Genomic DNA, 16831 nt, shown 5'->3' with positions numbered 1-16831 from the left:
ATTTGCACTATTGTCCTCCATGTATATGGGATGGTTTCTGATTAATCTTATATAATGAACCTATTCCCCTCTGCAGGGATAGGTTTAAGTTATTAAGGTTTAAAATATTAGTGACTTAAACTCAGTACTACTCAAAGTGTGATCCACAAACAGGTGCTAGTCTGCAAGCTGTGTTTGTGACTGAGCCACAAGTGCTTAAGAACATATAGCGATTTGACATTGCTGTGGCATCCAAGCATGTGATTTTATGTGTTTCAGCCAATGCTCTGCAAATTATCTGCAGCTTAAACATACAACTCTAAGGGCCACCGAGGTGGCACAGAGTACACTGTAATAATCATTATCAAGTATACAGGAGGAGAGGATAGCCTGCTCACTTGTCAAATTTGGCAAATTTGAGCCTAAGAGAAAACTGACTCTAAGCCACGTTCCGAACCAACCCATCTACCTAGCTATCACGACAGCCTCGCATTAGTGCACTGGAGGGCAGTGGCCCAACTAATAGAGTCTCACTTTGATTTTCACTTGCTATTATGCAAGTAGCTCCTTTGGAATGTTCTGGTGAAGACAAAGAAGCATCAAAAATTGAGTTGGAATTGGTAGTAGGGAGAACATTTAGGCAATTCTTCGGTGTCTGGCCATAAAGCTATCAAATTGCATCCTTATTTCTAACAAACTCTTCTTCACTCCTAGAGTTTTCTTCTTTATTTGGGAAATACTATTTGTAAAGTAGAAATTGGCAGGATTAGATAAAATTATTACAATCAATTACTTTTTATATAGTAATCAGACATTTGGAGAGCATATATAACTTAAGGCCTTCTTCTGCCCCAGTGTCTTAATCAAATATGTGAAAATTAAAAAAAAAAAAAGCCTATCTTATGAACAGAAAACCAACATAAGAAATACAGCACTGGCATAGCCTATTCCATTCACCACGTTATAAAATGTAAGAGGTACTGAGAACGTGCATTAGAAAAAAATATATAAATTACCTCTACAGGGATCTCATTGCCAGGTGTTGCAGGTATACCAGTCATGAAGTCACTAGTAATAAAGGTTCGAATAACCACAGATCTCTGGCATGAAGGCTGCTTTTGAAGTGGGTCCCGATCAAAATGTAATGGTGTCAAAATCACCGGCATCTGGCTGATTTTCCCAGCATACCCTAGAGAAAGGTATATGTAGAACCAATCACCGCACCATAGAAAAGCACTCTAACTCAGTTCAATTAAATCCTCCCAGGCAATATCTGAAATCACATATACACACACAGCATAGTTAAGACTGTCATCATGCATTGATTTCAGCTACTCGCAGAGCATTTTAATTGGACTTAATCACAAATGCAAAAAACAGAATTTGATCACATCAGTGATGTTTCACTGATGTGCTATAAACAGAAACAGTCCGGTCTCATTATTCTCTATTATAATTTGCAGTATAGTTTTCATCAACTGATTAATATATAACCTTGTTTTATGTGTTTCTGATTTAAGACACTGTATTTAATATTTATTATAGATTCATTAACACTAAACTGACAATCAACAGCTCTTTAACTCATGCCTGAATGAAGTTTATCTAACACACAGATTTTCTCTGTAAGGTACATCACAGCATTCCTGTGCTTAGGAACCCAGACAGCACTTCAACACTATACTTGAGATCCATTTTAAACAGCAAAATCACCAGCAAAAGACATAAAAATGCAAAAGATATAGCATCAAGGAGACCATGAAAAAGACTTGTTCACATTATGAGAGCTGAAACAAGAAGGCATAGCGTCACCTTGTTCAAACTCAGCTGGGAACATCTAAGTCTGGAAATTCAAATTTTCTGCTGCTCTGTGCATGTCCACAAATGGCCACAAAGGTGAATATATTTTATTTAGAAGCAACACTATAGGCCAGGTGCAGTGGCTCACGCCTGTAATCCCAACACTCTGGGAGGCCAAGGCTGGCCTGACCTGACTCCTGACCTGATTACCTGAGGTGAGGAGTTCGAGATCAGCTGGCCAAAATGGCAAAACCCCATCTCTACTAAAAATACAAAAAACTAGCCAGGTGTGGTGGCAGGTGCCTGTAATCCCAGCTACTCGGGAGGCTGAGGAAGGAGAATCACTTGTAACAAGAGGCGGAGGCTGAAGTGAACCAAGATTGTGCCACTGCACTCCAGCCTGGGTGACAGAGCAAGACAGACTCTGTCTCAAAAAAAAAAAAAAAAAAAAAAAAGCAATATCATAGAACATTCAAAGATTTAAATAATAAAAACAAAAGCATCTAAAAAGCAAAAGCCACATCCTCCTACTCTTAATGTCAAGCTTCCAAAAACTAGTTTCAGAGGGTAGCATTCAAAAACATGAGCAACTTACCAGACTCCCTGAGAATGTTATGGGCCTCAAAATCAGCTTGGCGTAAAGTACTGAGCACCCCTGTTGTCAAGAAAGTGGGAGTAACATCTGTAGGAGGTTCTTTAACTGGTGGGCCAAATATATAAACAACTCTGGAAACAGAGGTAAAAATAATAGAGCAATTACATTTTAAATGTAGAAATTACATTTTAGTATGAGAAGCAAGGCACTTAGAACAGTAACATTCTTTCCATTTCCCACTTAGTTTTACGCCCTTCTCCTGCCCACTTCAACTCCCCAGACAGATAGGACAAGATATAAGATTATAGGAAGGTCTGTGTTCTACATGCTTTCCTCAAAGTGTGTTCTCTGGAATATTCTGTATTTCAGAATGTGCAAAGATATAAGTGATTATTACAACTCTCTTTTCACTTAATGTACTGGGTTGAAGAGTATACCCAAAACTTCATGTCCACCCAGAATCTCTGGGGAGAAAAAGGGTCTTTGCAAATGTAATCAAGTTAAAATGAAGTAATACTGGATTAGGATGGGCTCTAATCCAATGACTAGTACCCTTCCAAGTACTGGGAAATTTGGATACACAGACACCCACAGGGGAATGAGGGTCATGTGAACACAAAGACAGACTGGATTATGCTGCCACCACTCAATAGTAGGAAGAAGCAAGGAAGATCCTCCCCTAGGGTCTTCAGAGACAATATGACCCTGCCAACACTGAATTCAGACTTCTGGCCTCCTAAACTGTGAGAGAATAAATGTCTGTTGTTTTAAGCCTCCTAGTTTGTGGTAATTTGTTATGGGTAGTCCTAGGAAACAAATACACTTAGTTAAAATTTAAAAATAGATGTCTTTATGACAAGACTTCAGAAACTATTAATATACTATGCTAACATGCACTGGAAATCTCCAAGAGGAAACTACAGTGAATTTCCCAAAATTAGTAAACTCATCTTTTTTTCTCTACTTGAGAAACAATGATTCTAGAGAGATTCTCATTTGCACTTCATTAAAAAGGCCATTGAAATAGGACTTAGTATCCTACTACTTCCTTCCAAAAAAATGATTCATTACTGTTTTATATAAATGTCTGTTTGAAAGACATGAATATACACCACAAATATCTTCATGTTAATGAGAGTACAGTTTGGAACATAACTTGAGGAAATTAGAATCAGACAATTTTAACAACTTGAAGTGTAGCTGGCCACTGGTTTGAAGGGATCTGTTTCACAATCTTCACCCAGAAAACAGGAGGGAATCAGGGTAGAGATATGAGTGCCACTTAGCTAGTTCTCCCTACTCCAGCAAGTAGACAATTGTCACTTTTCCTTAGTCCTCTTTTTAGCAAAGAAAATAAATCTCCCCGGCAACTATCATGGTAAAGTTTAACGTTTTTTCTTCTTTTCTTAACATGTACTTAGGTAAAATACACAAAAGAAAACCATATTAGCACAAAACCACCAGTATCACCAACTACTTTATTGTCTCCTTCCAAACATACTACAACAGAAGCAAGGTTTTTGACCCATGTATAGACAGTAAGTTATACTTTTTCTAAACAATATAGTTCCTAAAGCTCATAAAAGATCTTTACAGGAGAAAGTTAAGAGAATGCCATCAACCTGCTCTTTTCACCTTCTCATTTCTTACAAACAAAAGTAATCACTAGAGTGTACTGGGACAGGTATTTACCCACACTATATATGAACGTAAAACTGGAACAGTCCCTCCCTGTACAAAGATTCCCTCATCCAAATTAGGAAAAAAACTGGCAAACATGGAAGAATATTTTTAAACTCCAATTCATCAAAAAGACCCCAGCAAAGAAATCTAAAGTTCACCAAGATTCTTTTTTTTTTTTTTTTCCTGTTTTTGAGATGAAGTCTCGCTCTGTTGCCCAGGCTGGAGTGCAATGGTGCAATCTCAGCTCACTGCAAGCTCTGCCTCCCGGGTTCACGCCATTCTCCTGCCTCAGCCTCCTGAGTAGCTGGGACTACAGGCACACACCACCATGCCTGGTTAATTTTTGTATTTTTTGTAGAGATGGAGTTTCACCATGTTGCCCAGGCTGGTCTCAAACTCCTGGGCTCAAGTGATCCACTCACCTTGGCCTCTCAAAGTGATGGGATTACAGGCGTGAGCCACCATGCCTGGCCCCCATTATTGAAGATAGTAATAATTCTATTTTTCAGCATATTAAAGATGCTTCTGTATTTGAGGGTCTTCCGTTCATTTGAGTAAGCCTTTGAATGAGCATGTTCCCATCGGTAAAAACACGGCTTTCCTGTAACTCCTTATCTCGAACTATACAGACTCTGCTAGGTTAATATTAAAAGGTAAGCTTCTGATTTCTGCAGCAATTTGAGTAAAATGAAACCTCAAGTAATTCTTTTTGGTTGTTAACTGCCTAACACCCATGAAGAAAATTGAAGAGAGAGAATAACTGTGAAATAAGAACATTTAATTAGCAATCTAGTACAAAATAAGTGAATTTTTGACCTATATAAGGTACGATGAAATTGAGGATTAGAAATAGATTATAAATCAGCTGTTGATACATCCAGTGTAAGAAATTAATATGCAAATTAAAGGAAAATTTATCTAAATGTAAATTATATATTTAAATGTAACTATTTTAATGCTATCTGGCACATACCTATTTCTTTTCTTTGATTTTCTTCCTTGGGGTTACTACTAAATTAACCAAGTCTCCATTTTTGTTTGGGGTGGGGGTTGTTTGTTTTGTAGGGGGGTGTGTGTGTGTGTGTGTGTGTGTGTGTGTGTGTGTGTTACTTTATTTGTAATTCTGTAACCTGGACATACTTTTTTCAGTCCTTCTGGAATAAAACATGTTACCATAAAACCAATAGCTAATATAAGCCACTAATTTAGAAGATGTTTTACAGCTGTCTTTAATATTTTACACTAAAATAAAAATCTTTCTCCTTTAAATAATTTTTAACAGATGATTACATTGTGATGAAGAGTCAAAACACAAGATAATATTAAATATCTACTTAACTGCAACCTATGTGCATATTTGAATTACACACACAGCCATTTACTCTTATCTACATGACCTACCTATATCTACATTTGAGCCTTTTGGTCTTCCATTAATTGAAAGCCCTTAAGAAATACATCCTTCCATTACACAAGCCCCCACCCTAGCTCCTGTGAAACACACCTGTTAACATTGTGACACATGCGAGGTATAAGCCTAGCCAGAAAAATAAGTGATTCCCAGTCAGGTTCATCTTTACTGGAGATTCCACACACGTAACTGTAGGAACGACAGTCACCCTGAAAATAAAAAGATAATCAATAATTTTTAATAGTCAAAAGATACATCAGTTTAACTTGACAAAGCTGTTTTTTTTTAAAAAAAAAAAAAAAGATGCATTGAAAAATATCTTATGCATGGTGACATTATTAATAGATTTTTGGAAATTTGAATGAAAATATATACTAAATGCTTCTTTAATGGTATAAATAAATTCCAAATTAAAATCCCATATTAAAATCCTACCTGAATCAGTTAAGACATACATAAAGTATCATGGTAATATCAAGAATTTAGGCTGGGCACAGTGGTTCATGCCTGTAATCCCAGCACTTTGGGAGGCCGAGGTGGGCAGATCACCAGAGGTCATGAGTTCAAGACCAGCCTGGCCAACATGATGAAACCCCGTCTCTACTAAAAATACAAAAATTAGCCAGGCAAGGTGGCATGAACCTGTAGTCCCAGCTACTCGGGAGGCTGAGGCAGGAGAATCGCTTGATCCTGGGAGGTGGAGGTTGTAGTGAGCTGAGAGATCGCGTCACTGCACTTCAGCCTGGGTGACAGAGCGAAACTCTGTCTCAAAAAAAAAAAAAAAAGTATTCAACATTCCCATTACCTGCGTAACTGTGGATAACCAGCATATTTAATTTGGCAGACAAGGCCAGGTATAGAAGCTCACACCTATAATCCTAGCACTTTGGGAGGCCGAGGTGGGTGGGTCAGTTGAGCCCAGAAGTTTGAGACCAGCCTGGACAACATGACAACACCCTGTCTCTACAAAATATACAAAAATTAGCTGGGCAGTGTGGTGGCATGCACCTGTAGTCCCTGCTACTCAGGAAGCTGAGACAGGAGGATCACCTGAGCCCAGCGAGGTCGAGGCTATAGTGAGCAGTGATCATGCCACTGTACTCTAGCCTGGGCAACAGAGTAAGACCCCATCTCAAAAAAATAAAATAAAATTATGAAAAATTATAATTTGGCAGACAAGATCTGCCCGTGTTTTTTGAGTGGATAAAGAATTCTTAAGTGGGAGACAAAAACAATTCATAAACATTTACTTATCAACGTGTTTAAGTATCAGCTTAAAAGTTAATTTTAAAATAAGTAAATAAAACTGATAATTTATTCTCTTTTCCTGTGTCCTGTTTAATCCAAGTAATTTGCTTTTTTTATGAAAAGCAATTTTAAAAAGTAACAGATTAGAGAAGTACCTAATGCCCAGAGTGGCAGGTACTAAGAATGTGAAAATTCAACATATGTGAATGCTAATGTGATAGTATTTATAAAAGTGTAAAACGGGCTGGGCACAGTAGCTCATGCCTGTAATCCTAGCATTTTGGGAGGCCGAGGCGGGTGGACTGCCTGAGCTCAGGAGTTCGAGACCAACCTGGGCAACGTGGTGAAACCCCGTCTCTACTAAAATACAAAAAATTATCCGGGTATGGCGGAGTGTGCCTGTAACCCCCAGCTACACAGGAGGCTAAAACAGGAGAATCGCTTGAACCTGGGAGGCGGAGGTTGCCATGAGCTGAGATCAAGCCACCGCGCTCCAGCCTGGGCAACAGAGCAAGACTCCATCTCAAAAAAAAAAAAAAAAAAAAAAAGTGTAAAATGCACATGCACAGAAAATGATCCTATATAAATACATGGATAACTGATGGGATGCCTATAATAATAAAAAACTGAGAACAGTTTAAATGCCCATTGGTTAGAAGAATAGTTAAATAAATGATGGTATGCATAGAATATGAGGGAACAGTTAAGAACAATCTACCTGGAAAGGCACAGAAAGGCAAGTTCATGATGTTCAGTTAAAAGAAAAAAGTTGACAATGTGTACCACAAATCCCCTCTCTTATTTTCTTTTTAAAGTGTTTCTGGAAAGACACATACAAAACTGGAGAGTAGAAATACAAATAATTTTTTTAAATGTATTTTCATTTTTTACAAATACGGTTCACCTTGGTATTTAGAAAATAAAATGCAATGTTATACTAACCATGAACCATCATTTTCATCTGGGCTTGCAAGGGTCTAAGCTTCAAAGGGTAAGAGACTAAATTCAGTTATCCAATAACAAAAGGAAATTTTATTTTGGTGGGAAAAGTAGTAGAGCCTGAATAAGTTTCATTTTCAAGAAAGAAATCATTCATTCATCAAATTATCTCAAATATCTATTTTTTGTAACAATTCTCTAGAAAGAAGAGTGGGGAACTATTTCAACTCCCTTTGTAGCAGCAGTTAGCACACAGACGTGGAAGTTCTCTATAACAAATCTACTTAAAACTGGGAAACTTTTAAGAATTAAATAACCTGTCCACAATTCTATTTTTATATATTAGGGTAATACTGCCTGTAAGTATCACTGCAAATTTCAAAATAAATTTATACATGAATGAGATAATCCATAAACCACTGAAAGAAAGTATCAGTAACTCCAAGTAAGGTTATTTCAATAGTGATTTTAAAACAACATAAGCAGCTTACAACATTTGGCCTTTAAAAGGAAGGCAAGAGTTCCTTAACCCAATAGCTGGCTCTATCACTTTCATGAAATAAAATATTTTAGTTTACTTTAAAAATAACAATCAATTTTTTTTTTTTTTTTAAGATGGAGTTTCACTCTTGTTGCCCAGGCTGGAGTGCAATGGCGCAATCTTGGCCCACCGCAACCTCCGCCTCCTGAGTTCAAGCAATTATCCTGCCTCAGCCTCCCGAGTAGCTGGGATTGCAGGCATGTACCACCACACCCGGCTAATTAGTAGAGATGGGGTTTCTGCATGTTGGTCAGGCTGGTCTTGAACTTCCGACCTCAGGTGATCCGCCCGCCTCAGCCTCCCAAAGTGCTGGGATTACAGGCATGAACCACTGCGCCTGGCAACAATCAATTTTTATCTTGTTTTATTTACAGGCAGAACTGCATGAATTCAGAGCAAAGGAGAATTTAAACTGACAGATTTGTATATCTAGAAAAAATGCTTATTAGGTTTTAGAACAATAATCTCTGAAACAGTAGAATTTCTTTCTACACATAATTTTACTGTAAGAGGACATTATAAACACATTAACCCAATAACTGGCACTTATACCATTTTTGAGTTGAACTCCTGACACCTCTTCTAGTGTCTCCATTTACCCACAAACTTGAAATAAAAGAAAATAACCTTCCTCTTCCCTACCCTCCCACACTTTTGCTCCCCAAAAACTCATTTGACGATCAGATAAAGAAGGCCGGGCACAGTGTCTCAGGCTTCCAATCCTAACACTTTGGGAGGCCAAAGTGAAGGATCACTTGAGGCCAGAATTTCAAAGCCAGCCTGAGCAACTCAGGGAGACCCTATCTCTACAAAAAAATTTAAAAATTAGCCAGGCATGATGGTGCTTGCCTGTAGTCCCAGCTACTTCGGAAGCTGAGGTAGTAGGGTTGCTTGAACCCAGGAATTCAGGGCTACAGTACGCCATGATCACATCACTGCACTCCAGCCTGGGCGACAGGGCAAGACCCTGTCTCCAGAAAAAAAGAGGAGAAATTAACATACTATCTTATTAGTTATTAGTCATTTTGCAAGTAGTATTTTATAATTGAGAACGATATTATTCTCATGTTCTTTTACAACTAGAAAGGCAGAATAAACACAAAAAACATCAGTAGAACATGTTCCCTAGTACAGGGAATACACACGCTGAGAACAACACCTAAATGGTGTAACTTATTCATCTGGAGGCCTTCCTGCAGTTAAAGACTTCTAAAACCACAGTATATTTCACACCTAGAAGGATACACGACCTCTTGATCCCTGCCCTACAAGGCAGAAGTAAGCATGCCAACCCTATAGGAAAGGGTTGCTTTCAATATTTACCTTTGGTTAGAGTTCATAGATGTTCCAAAACTACAAAATCTCAGCCTGACTATTTAGTTCCTGTAACTATTCACTCCCTAAACATTCTATAAAAAATTACCTTCTTATTTCTCTAAACTTGGTATATATACTTACATATTTCATTTTCCTAAGTAATCCTTATTTCAATATTAGTAGAAAGAGTGCTTGAACCCGGGAGGCGGAGGTTGCAATGAACCGAGATCACGCCACTGCACTCCAGCCTGGGCAACAGAGCGAGACTCCGTCTCAAGAAAAGAAAAAAAAAAAAAAAAAAAGTCTATCACTGGTGAATGAATTCACACAACTCACCTGCACACCTACAGTTTTAATTGGCAGCAAGAAGGCATTCAGTGAATGCAGACTGGTAATTTGCATCAGCTTCTCCTGATCCTCTTCTGTCGTGCAGGCTTTGACTCTCTGTAATAGGGTATGTGGCTGAGAAAAACCAAAGAGGCATTTTTTCAGTTTTAAGAAATAAGGTATTCACTCTTTTATTATCTACTACTATCTTATGTATTTTACTGGTTTTTAGCAGTGGATTGTATTTGGTATCTGCTTGAGTTGTGGGTGCTATGCACTATGCCAGAAATTCACACCTGAGGGCCAGGACTATGAAGAAGTCTTAGGATAAGAAATGCCGATTATATTTACATACATTCAGGCTTTAGTACCCTGTCACCAGCAAATGATGCACCTTATCTGAGTCAAATATTATCTCTAATGCTTTTTGCCATAAAGTCAGTTTTGTCTGAAATTAATATAGCTCTAGCCATTTCTTTTTTATTTACCTGGTATATGTTTTTCCATTCTTTAATTTTCACTCCTACTATCCCCAGGTATTAGTAATGCCTGTTGTGACTAGACTATACTTTTCATATCTACTATTCTATACTAAGCAGATTTTAGTTTTCAATCTAGTTTGACCGTCTATGTCTTAACTAGGGATGTTAGTCCTTTTAATTAATTATAGGTTAATATAGTTGAATTTCATTCTACAATCTTTTTCTGTAATTATCTATTTATCCCATTTTTTACTCTTACTCCTTTCTTGCTGTCTTTTGAACTGGTGATTTCTCCCAGCTCATTTATTTCCTCTTTACCGGTTTTGAAGTTAAATCCTCTATTTCTGTTCTTGCAGTAGTTGCCCTTAAGTGTTAACAAGGATACTTAAAAGATAATCAATCTTCAGTCCTTCTGGCAAATAACACAGACATCTTTGAATTCCTTAGCTCAAATCAATCCCTTTGTGGCTTACATGTTACTTCAGCTAAACATTGTTACATATTTTCTAATAAACAAGAAGAAGTGGATATCATTTTTACCTCTACTCTCGATTTTATAATTATTTTTATCATTTTATACAGTCCATGTTTGTTTCAGTTTTAGTCATTTACCATTTTCTTTGCTTAGCATTCCTTCCTGTATCTCACGACTTTCTCCTGGCATCCTGCTGCTTCTCCTCAAGTCAGTGCTTTAAAACAATGGTTCTCAGCCGGGCGCAGTGGCTCACGCCTGTAATCCCAGCGCTTTGGGAGGCCGAGGCGGGTGGATCACCTGAGGTCGGGAGTTTGAGACTAGCCTGACCAACATGGAGAAACCCCGTCTCAACTAAAAATACAAAATTAGCCAAGCATGATGGCACATGCCTGTAATCCCAGCTACTCGGGAGGCTGAGGCAGGAGAATCGCTTAAACCTGGGAGGCGGAGGTTGCAGTGAGCCAAGATCGTGCCATTGCACTCCAGCCTGGGCAACAAGAGCAAAACTCCATCTCAAAAAAAAAAAAAAAAAACAATGGTTCTCAACCCTAACTGCACAAATTACTTGGGATGCCCAGGTCCCATCTCAGACCAATTAAATTCTAGGGCTATATGTCAAGAATAGTATACTTCAAAAGCTTCCCCAGATGATTCTTACAGCCAGCGTTGAAAATCATTGCCTTTAGTTTCTTAAGTAAGGGACTGTTGGTAGTAAATTCTGTTTAATCTCGAAATAACTTTATTTTGCCCTTGTTTTTAAAAGACAGTTTAGCTGTTCACCACAGTTAATTATTTTCTCTTGGTATTTTGAAGTCTTGCCTTTACTGTTTCAGTATAATTTCCTGGGTAGGTAATTGATCTGTTCTCTGCAGCTGCTCTGTCTTTGGCAGTCTTTAATTTCTCTAAGATGTGCTTACTAGGTGTCAAATTCTTTCCCTTTATTCTGCTTGAGATGTGTTACATTTCCTGAATCTGAGCCATCATGTCTTTTACCAGTGTGGAGGAATTAATACATTTTTGTCTATTATTTCCTTCTGGACATATGTTAGCACTTGCCTTATCCTTCTATCTTAACCTTTTCTACCCATATTTTCTTTATGATGATTTGTCCTAATTTCTGGAAAATCTCTAAACAACTTTCTTTTAGTTCATTAATTCTCTCTTTCAGCTGTTTTTCAGTTATTATTTTCATTCCCAGAACTTAGATTATTTTCAAATCTGCCCAGTTATTTTTAGTAGTCTCTTATACATTATTCTTATTATGAATAGCTTATTTCTATTTACTTTACATATTGCTTGTTAATTCCAGTGAAGTCTTGAGGGTCTTGTTCTGACAGTTTTTTCCTTTCTCATTCATGGTGCCATACTTCTATATGTGATTTGTATTTTTTATTATAACCTCATATTTGTTGGAAATCTATCTATGAGAATCCTTTGGGACCTAGGTGAAGATATTCTAAAGAGAATCTGCATTTTTCCTTGTCTAACTCCCATAAGCACTACCAACCCAGATCCACTTTAAAATTCTTATGTTGCAATTTTCAGACCACACACATTACATAAATTAAAACCCCAAATCTGTAGAATAAAGTAGACTGGGGAATTTTTCCATCCATCTTCAATTTGGAGCTAAAGGGTTGCATAGTGTGAAGATATCTGATCCAATCTCTGGCCCTTCTTGGACCCAGTCTCATACTGAGACACCTGTACATGAATGAAATTGTTAAAACCCAAATCCTAGACCACAAAGGATTAGTAGCTGTCCTCAGAGGAGCAGACAGCTTTGGTTTCTTGAAATGATGCTCCCAATAAATTCCTGACTCAAAGGATTTCCCTTACGATCTTGAAATACACATAAAAGAGTGCTTTAAAATACTTTATCTGACATTTTTAGAGACTCAGGATATCCAGTCTTGTTTGGCTGGAAAGAAAAATGTGCATATAAGAATATCTGTGGAATATTTTCTCCACAGTCATTTCAAAGGTTATATTACACCAAATTTTCAAATAATAAAACCCTAAAAATTTCATTATAAATGCTGGTATATAGTAAGAATCCATTCAATTTCTTGTAATGATTAGCTGTATCAAAGATTACCTTTTTAACACTTGCAGAAAAATCAGCTACTATTTTCAAAATATTGTTGGTTTCAGGAAAGTCCTTACAAATATAAGGTTCTTCAGCACATATTACTCTGATTGCCAGGCCAGGACCTAAAGGTAAGAGTAACAACAGTATTTAACATTAATGTTATATTTCTAATATAAAAATCTAATATAAAAATGCCACTATTTTCAAAATATAAAACCTTTCCAAAATTAAAATCCATCTGCCCATCATAAGTATCCAAATGTAGCTATTAGTTTCCCATTCAACTCAGCATTTTTTAGAATGCTTCAACATTCTAAAAATGTTGTAACATTTAGAATGCTGTAACATTTAAGTTATGCATACTTTTTAGTCTGCATAACTTTTTGGCATATTAATCTCTGTCCCTGAGTTTCTTCATCTATAAAACAGGATAATACTATCATAGTTTCCATTGTGAGGCTCAAATAAGACAGTATGTTTAATTCTCTCCCTATCATTCTTATCTCCCTTTTTTTAAGAGATAGAGTCTTGCTCTGTCACCAAGGCTGGAGTGCAGTGGTGCAATCATTGCTCACTGCAGCCTCAAATTCCTGAGCTCAAGCAGTCTTCCCACCTCAGCCTTCTAAATAGCTTGGATTACAAGGACAGGCAGCCACGCCTGGCTAATTTTTTCAGTAAAGATAGGGGTTTCACTACGCTGTTCAGGCTGGTCTTGAACTCCAGAAGCTCGGCTTCTGGAAATGCTGGAATTACAGGCATGAGCCACTGACTGCACTTGGCCTATCCTATTTTTACAGTCCATGTATTAAGTATCACAAAATTATCCAGTAAATATTTTTAGTTTATAACATATGTGCCCATCTATTCAAAGTTTTTAGTAAGGGAATTTTCCAACATATACATAAAGAGGACAGTATAATTAACTACCTTACTCATCATCCAGCTTCAACTATCAATCTAATTTTAGGAATGGTATTATACTGTTAAAATATATACATAATCTAATAAATAATGTGAGTTTTTAATACCAAAAAATGTGAACTGGTATTTCTATTTTATTTTATTTTGACAGACTCTCATTCTGTCACCCAGGCTGGAGGGCAGTGGCACGATCTCAGCTCACTGCAACTTCCACCTCCCGGGTTCAAGAGATTCTCCTGCCTTACCCTCCCCTAGCAGCCACCAGTGTGCCTAGTACAGGCATGCACCACCATCCCCAGCTAATTTTTTGTATTTTTAGTAGAGATTGGATTTCACCACGTTGGCCAGGCTGGTCTGGAACTCCTGACCTCAAGTGATCTCCCCGCCTAGGCCTCCCAAAATGTTGGAATTACAGGCATGAGCCACTGCACCCAACCTCTATTTTACCAAATACTTAAAAGTTGGTAAAAACATAAGGTGTGCATAGATCTATGGAAAACTGGATCCTGCTGCTTTACTACAACAGAAAAGGCATCACTTGAGATGCCTAGTTATAGGCAAAACCTCAGCTATGTCCAATTAATTCCCTAGTCCATTCTTTACCTTTAGAATAAACAGCATATTTAAGATAGTTTTTAAAGCAGCAAAACCATTTTTGCCAATGAAATCTTACATAATAGAAAACTCAACATACAAAATAGATTTTTAAAACATCAAGTGAGTCTAGATGAAATAATGACCAAGGACATAGAACACTTGGCTTCCCTCCCTTACATTCACAGATCATTCTTTTCTTTTTTCTTTTTTTTTTTTAAGATGGAGTCGTGCTCTGTTGCCCAGGTTGGAGTGCTGTGGTGTAATCTCGGCTCACTGCAACCTCTGCCTCCCGGGTTCAAGCGATTCTCTTGCCTCAGCCTCCCAAGTAGCTAGAATTACAGGCACCTGCCACCACACCTGGCTAGTTTTTCTATTTTTAGTAGACTCAGGGTTACAGGCATGAGCCACCACGCCGGTCCACAGACCATTCTTTGCCGGCATGCAGGTTAGGGACTAAAGATCTCAATCTGATTACTAGATTTGAGAACAAGTGCTAATCACCACATAGTTTATACATTTGTAAAGCTGTTTATGGAGCCAATATGATCGTTAAGAGTATAAACTCTGAGATAAAAATTATTGGGGATATCATTCTGGCTCCACTCCTTTCAATCTGCATAACTTTTGGCAAATTCGTCGCTGTCCCTAAGTTTCTTCATCTGTAAAACAGGATAATACTAGTTTCCATTGTGAAGATTAAATAAGACAATAAAATGTATTTAGCAGAGTGCCTAGCACATAGAAAGTACTTAAGAAATGCTGGCTATTATTATGCTTTTCAATTCAATTAGGTCATTCTCCCAAATCATCCCCTAATCACTATTACAGTGAGCTAGAACCTGAGGTACAGATTTGCCCAACCTCTCAAGAACTAGTAACAAAAATAGGTTAAGACTTGCAGTCCTAACTTTAAACAAGTATCACCTCTAATTTTTTTCTATATGACAGCAAATGAAGTATTATTTGTTCAGGAATTAGTTACATTGTGCCAAGAATTCTCTGCACAGAATAAGTGGTTCATCCATTCAAACAAGTCAGACATAGGACAAGGATTTTAAAGAGCTAAGTTTAAATCGTCACATCTTCCATGGAACGCACTACGGTATGGTACAAATAATATAACAAATCCTAGCTCTACTACTAGGACTGTGTGGCAATATTATTAAAATATCTTTATGTCTTGGTTTTCTCATCTGATGGCAACATCAGATGCCAGACTCCCAAGGATAATGTAACACTTAAATGCAGATACAATGGAAAATGAGTATTTAATAAAATGAAGTAAATACAGTAGATATTCAAAAGATTTCAATTATTCCCTAACCATCCTTTCCTTTCTCTCATGTTACATATTCCCTGAGATGACAGATTATTTCAGAATTGTCTGAATTGATTTTTCTTCAACATGAAGGTCTAAAGATGAATCAAACAAAATTCAGTTCTAATTTTTACCTGGAAATGGATGCCTGGAAACTAACTCTTCTGGAAGTCCAAGTTCTCTGCCCAAAATTCTCACTTCATCTTTATGAAAATCTTTCAGAGGTTCTATTACTTTTCCCTACAGGGAGGAAAGAAGCCAACCAATATAAACTAGTAACCAAGATGACATGGAAAACAAAGCATAATAAATTATTGGCTTTTCCTGTTACCACTTTTCTTAGACTAACAGATTATTATTAAAAATGCATCTTTTAAAGTATTTGCTCCTAAGTGCCTATAAGGAATTAGATGAATATTTTAGTGGTATTATTTCTCTTCGAAGCACATTTTAAACATAAACTTTTTAAATATAAATAAATCAGGGTAAACCAATCCATCATCTCTGATCTAGTTCTCATTAGAATACAAAGCAATTAGAAAATATACTAGTGTTCCAAAATTATAATTCTCCAAATGTTATCACTGAGAAAATGAAAAGACAATTCACAGAACTAGAGAAAACATTTGCAAATCATATATCTGATAAAAGACTCGTAACCAGAATATATAAAGACATTTACAACTCAATAATAAAAAGATAAATAAGTCAATTAAAAAGCAAAGCTAATGGGTACTAGGCCTAATACCTGAGTGATGAAATAATCTGTATAATAAACCCCTATGACACAAGTTTACCTATGTAACAAACCTACACTTATACCCTCGAACTTAAAATTTTTTTTAAAAAAAGGAGCAAAGGATACGAATAGACATTTCTCCAAGATACACAAATGGCCAATAAGCAAGAACATGAAAAAATGCTCAACATCATTAGCTATTAGGAAAATGCAAATCAAAATGAGATACACCACTTTATATACACTAGGATGACTAATATTTTTATTTACTTTATTTAAAGACAGAGTCTCGCTCTGTTGCTCAGGCGGGAGTGCAGTGGCATAATGTTGGCTCACTGCAACCTCTGCCTCCCAGGTTCAAGCAATT

The 16831-nt window shown here is 37.1% G+C and overlaps 1 protein-coding gene across 1 annotated transcript in view; it reads right to left on the bottom strand.

Annotated features, from left to right (window-relative positions):
- GMPS (guanine monophosphate synthase) overlaps window positions 1–16831 on the bottom strand; it is a 67067-nt gene that overhangs the window by 2112 nt on the left and 48124 nt on the right. The window contains 6 exon segments of the mRNA NM_001131091.1: window positions 996–1168; window positions 2375–2505; window positions 5562–5677; window positions 9850–9975; window positions 12896–13011; window positions 15860–15965. Of these exon segments, the coding sequence (NP_001124563.1) occupies window positions 996–1168; window positions 2375–2505; window positions 5562–5677; window positions 9850–9975; window positions 12896–13011; window positions 15860–15965 (768 nt within the window).

The sequence above is a fragment of the Pongo abelii genome, chromosome 2, assembly GCF_028885655.2.
Source record: "Pongo abelii isolate AG06213 chromosome 2, NHGRI_mPonAbe1-v2.0_pri, whole genome shotgun sequence".
NCBI lineage: Eukaryota > Metazoa > Chordata > Mammalia > Primates > Hominidae > Pongo > Pongo abelii.
This window is presented reverse-complemented; position numbering and strand designations above follow the sequence as displayed.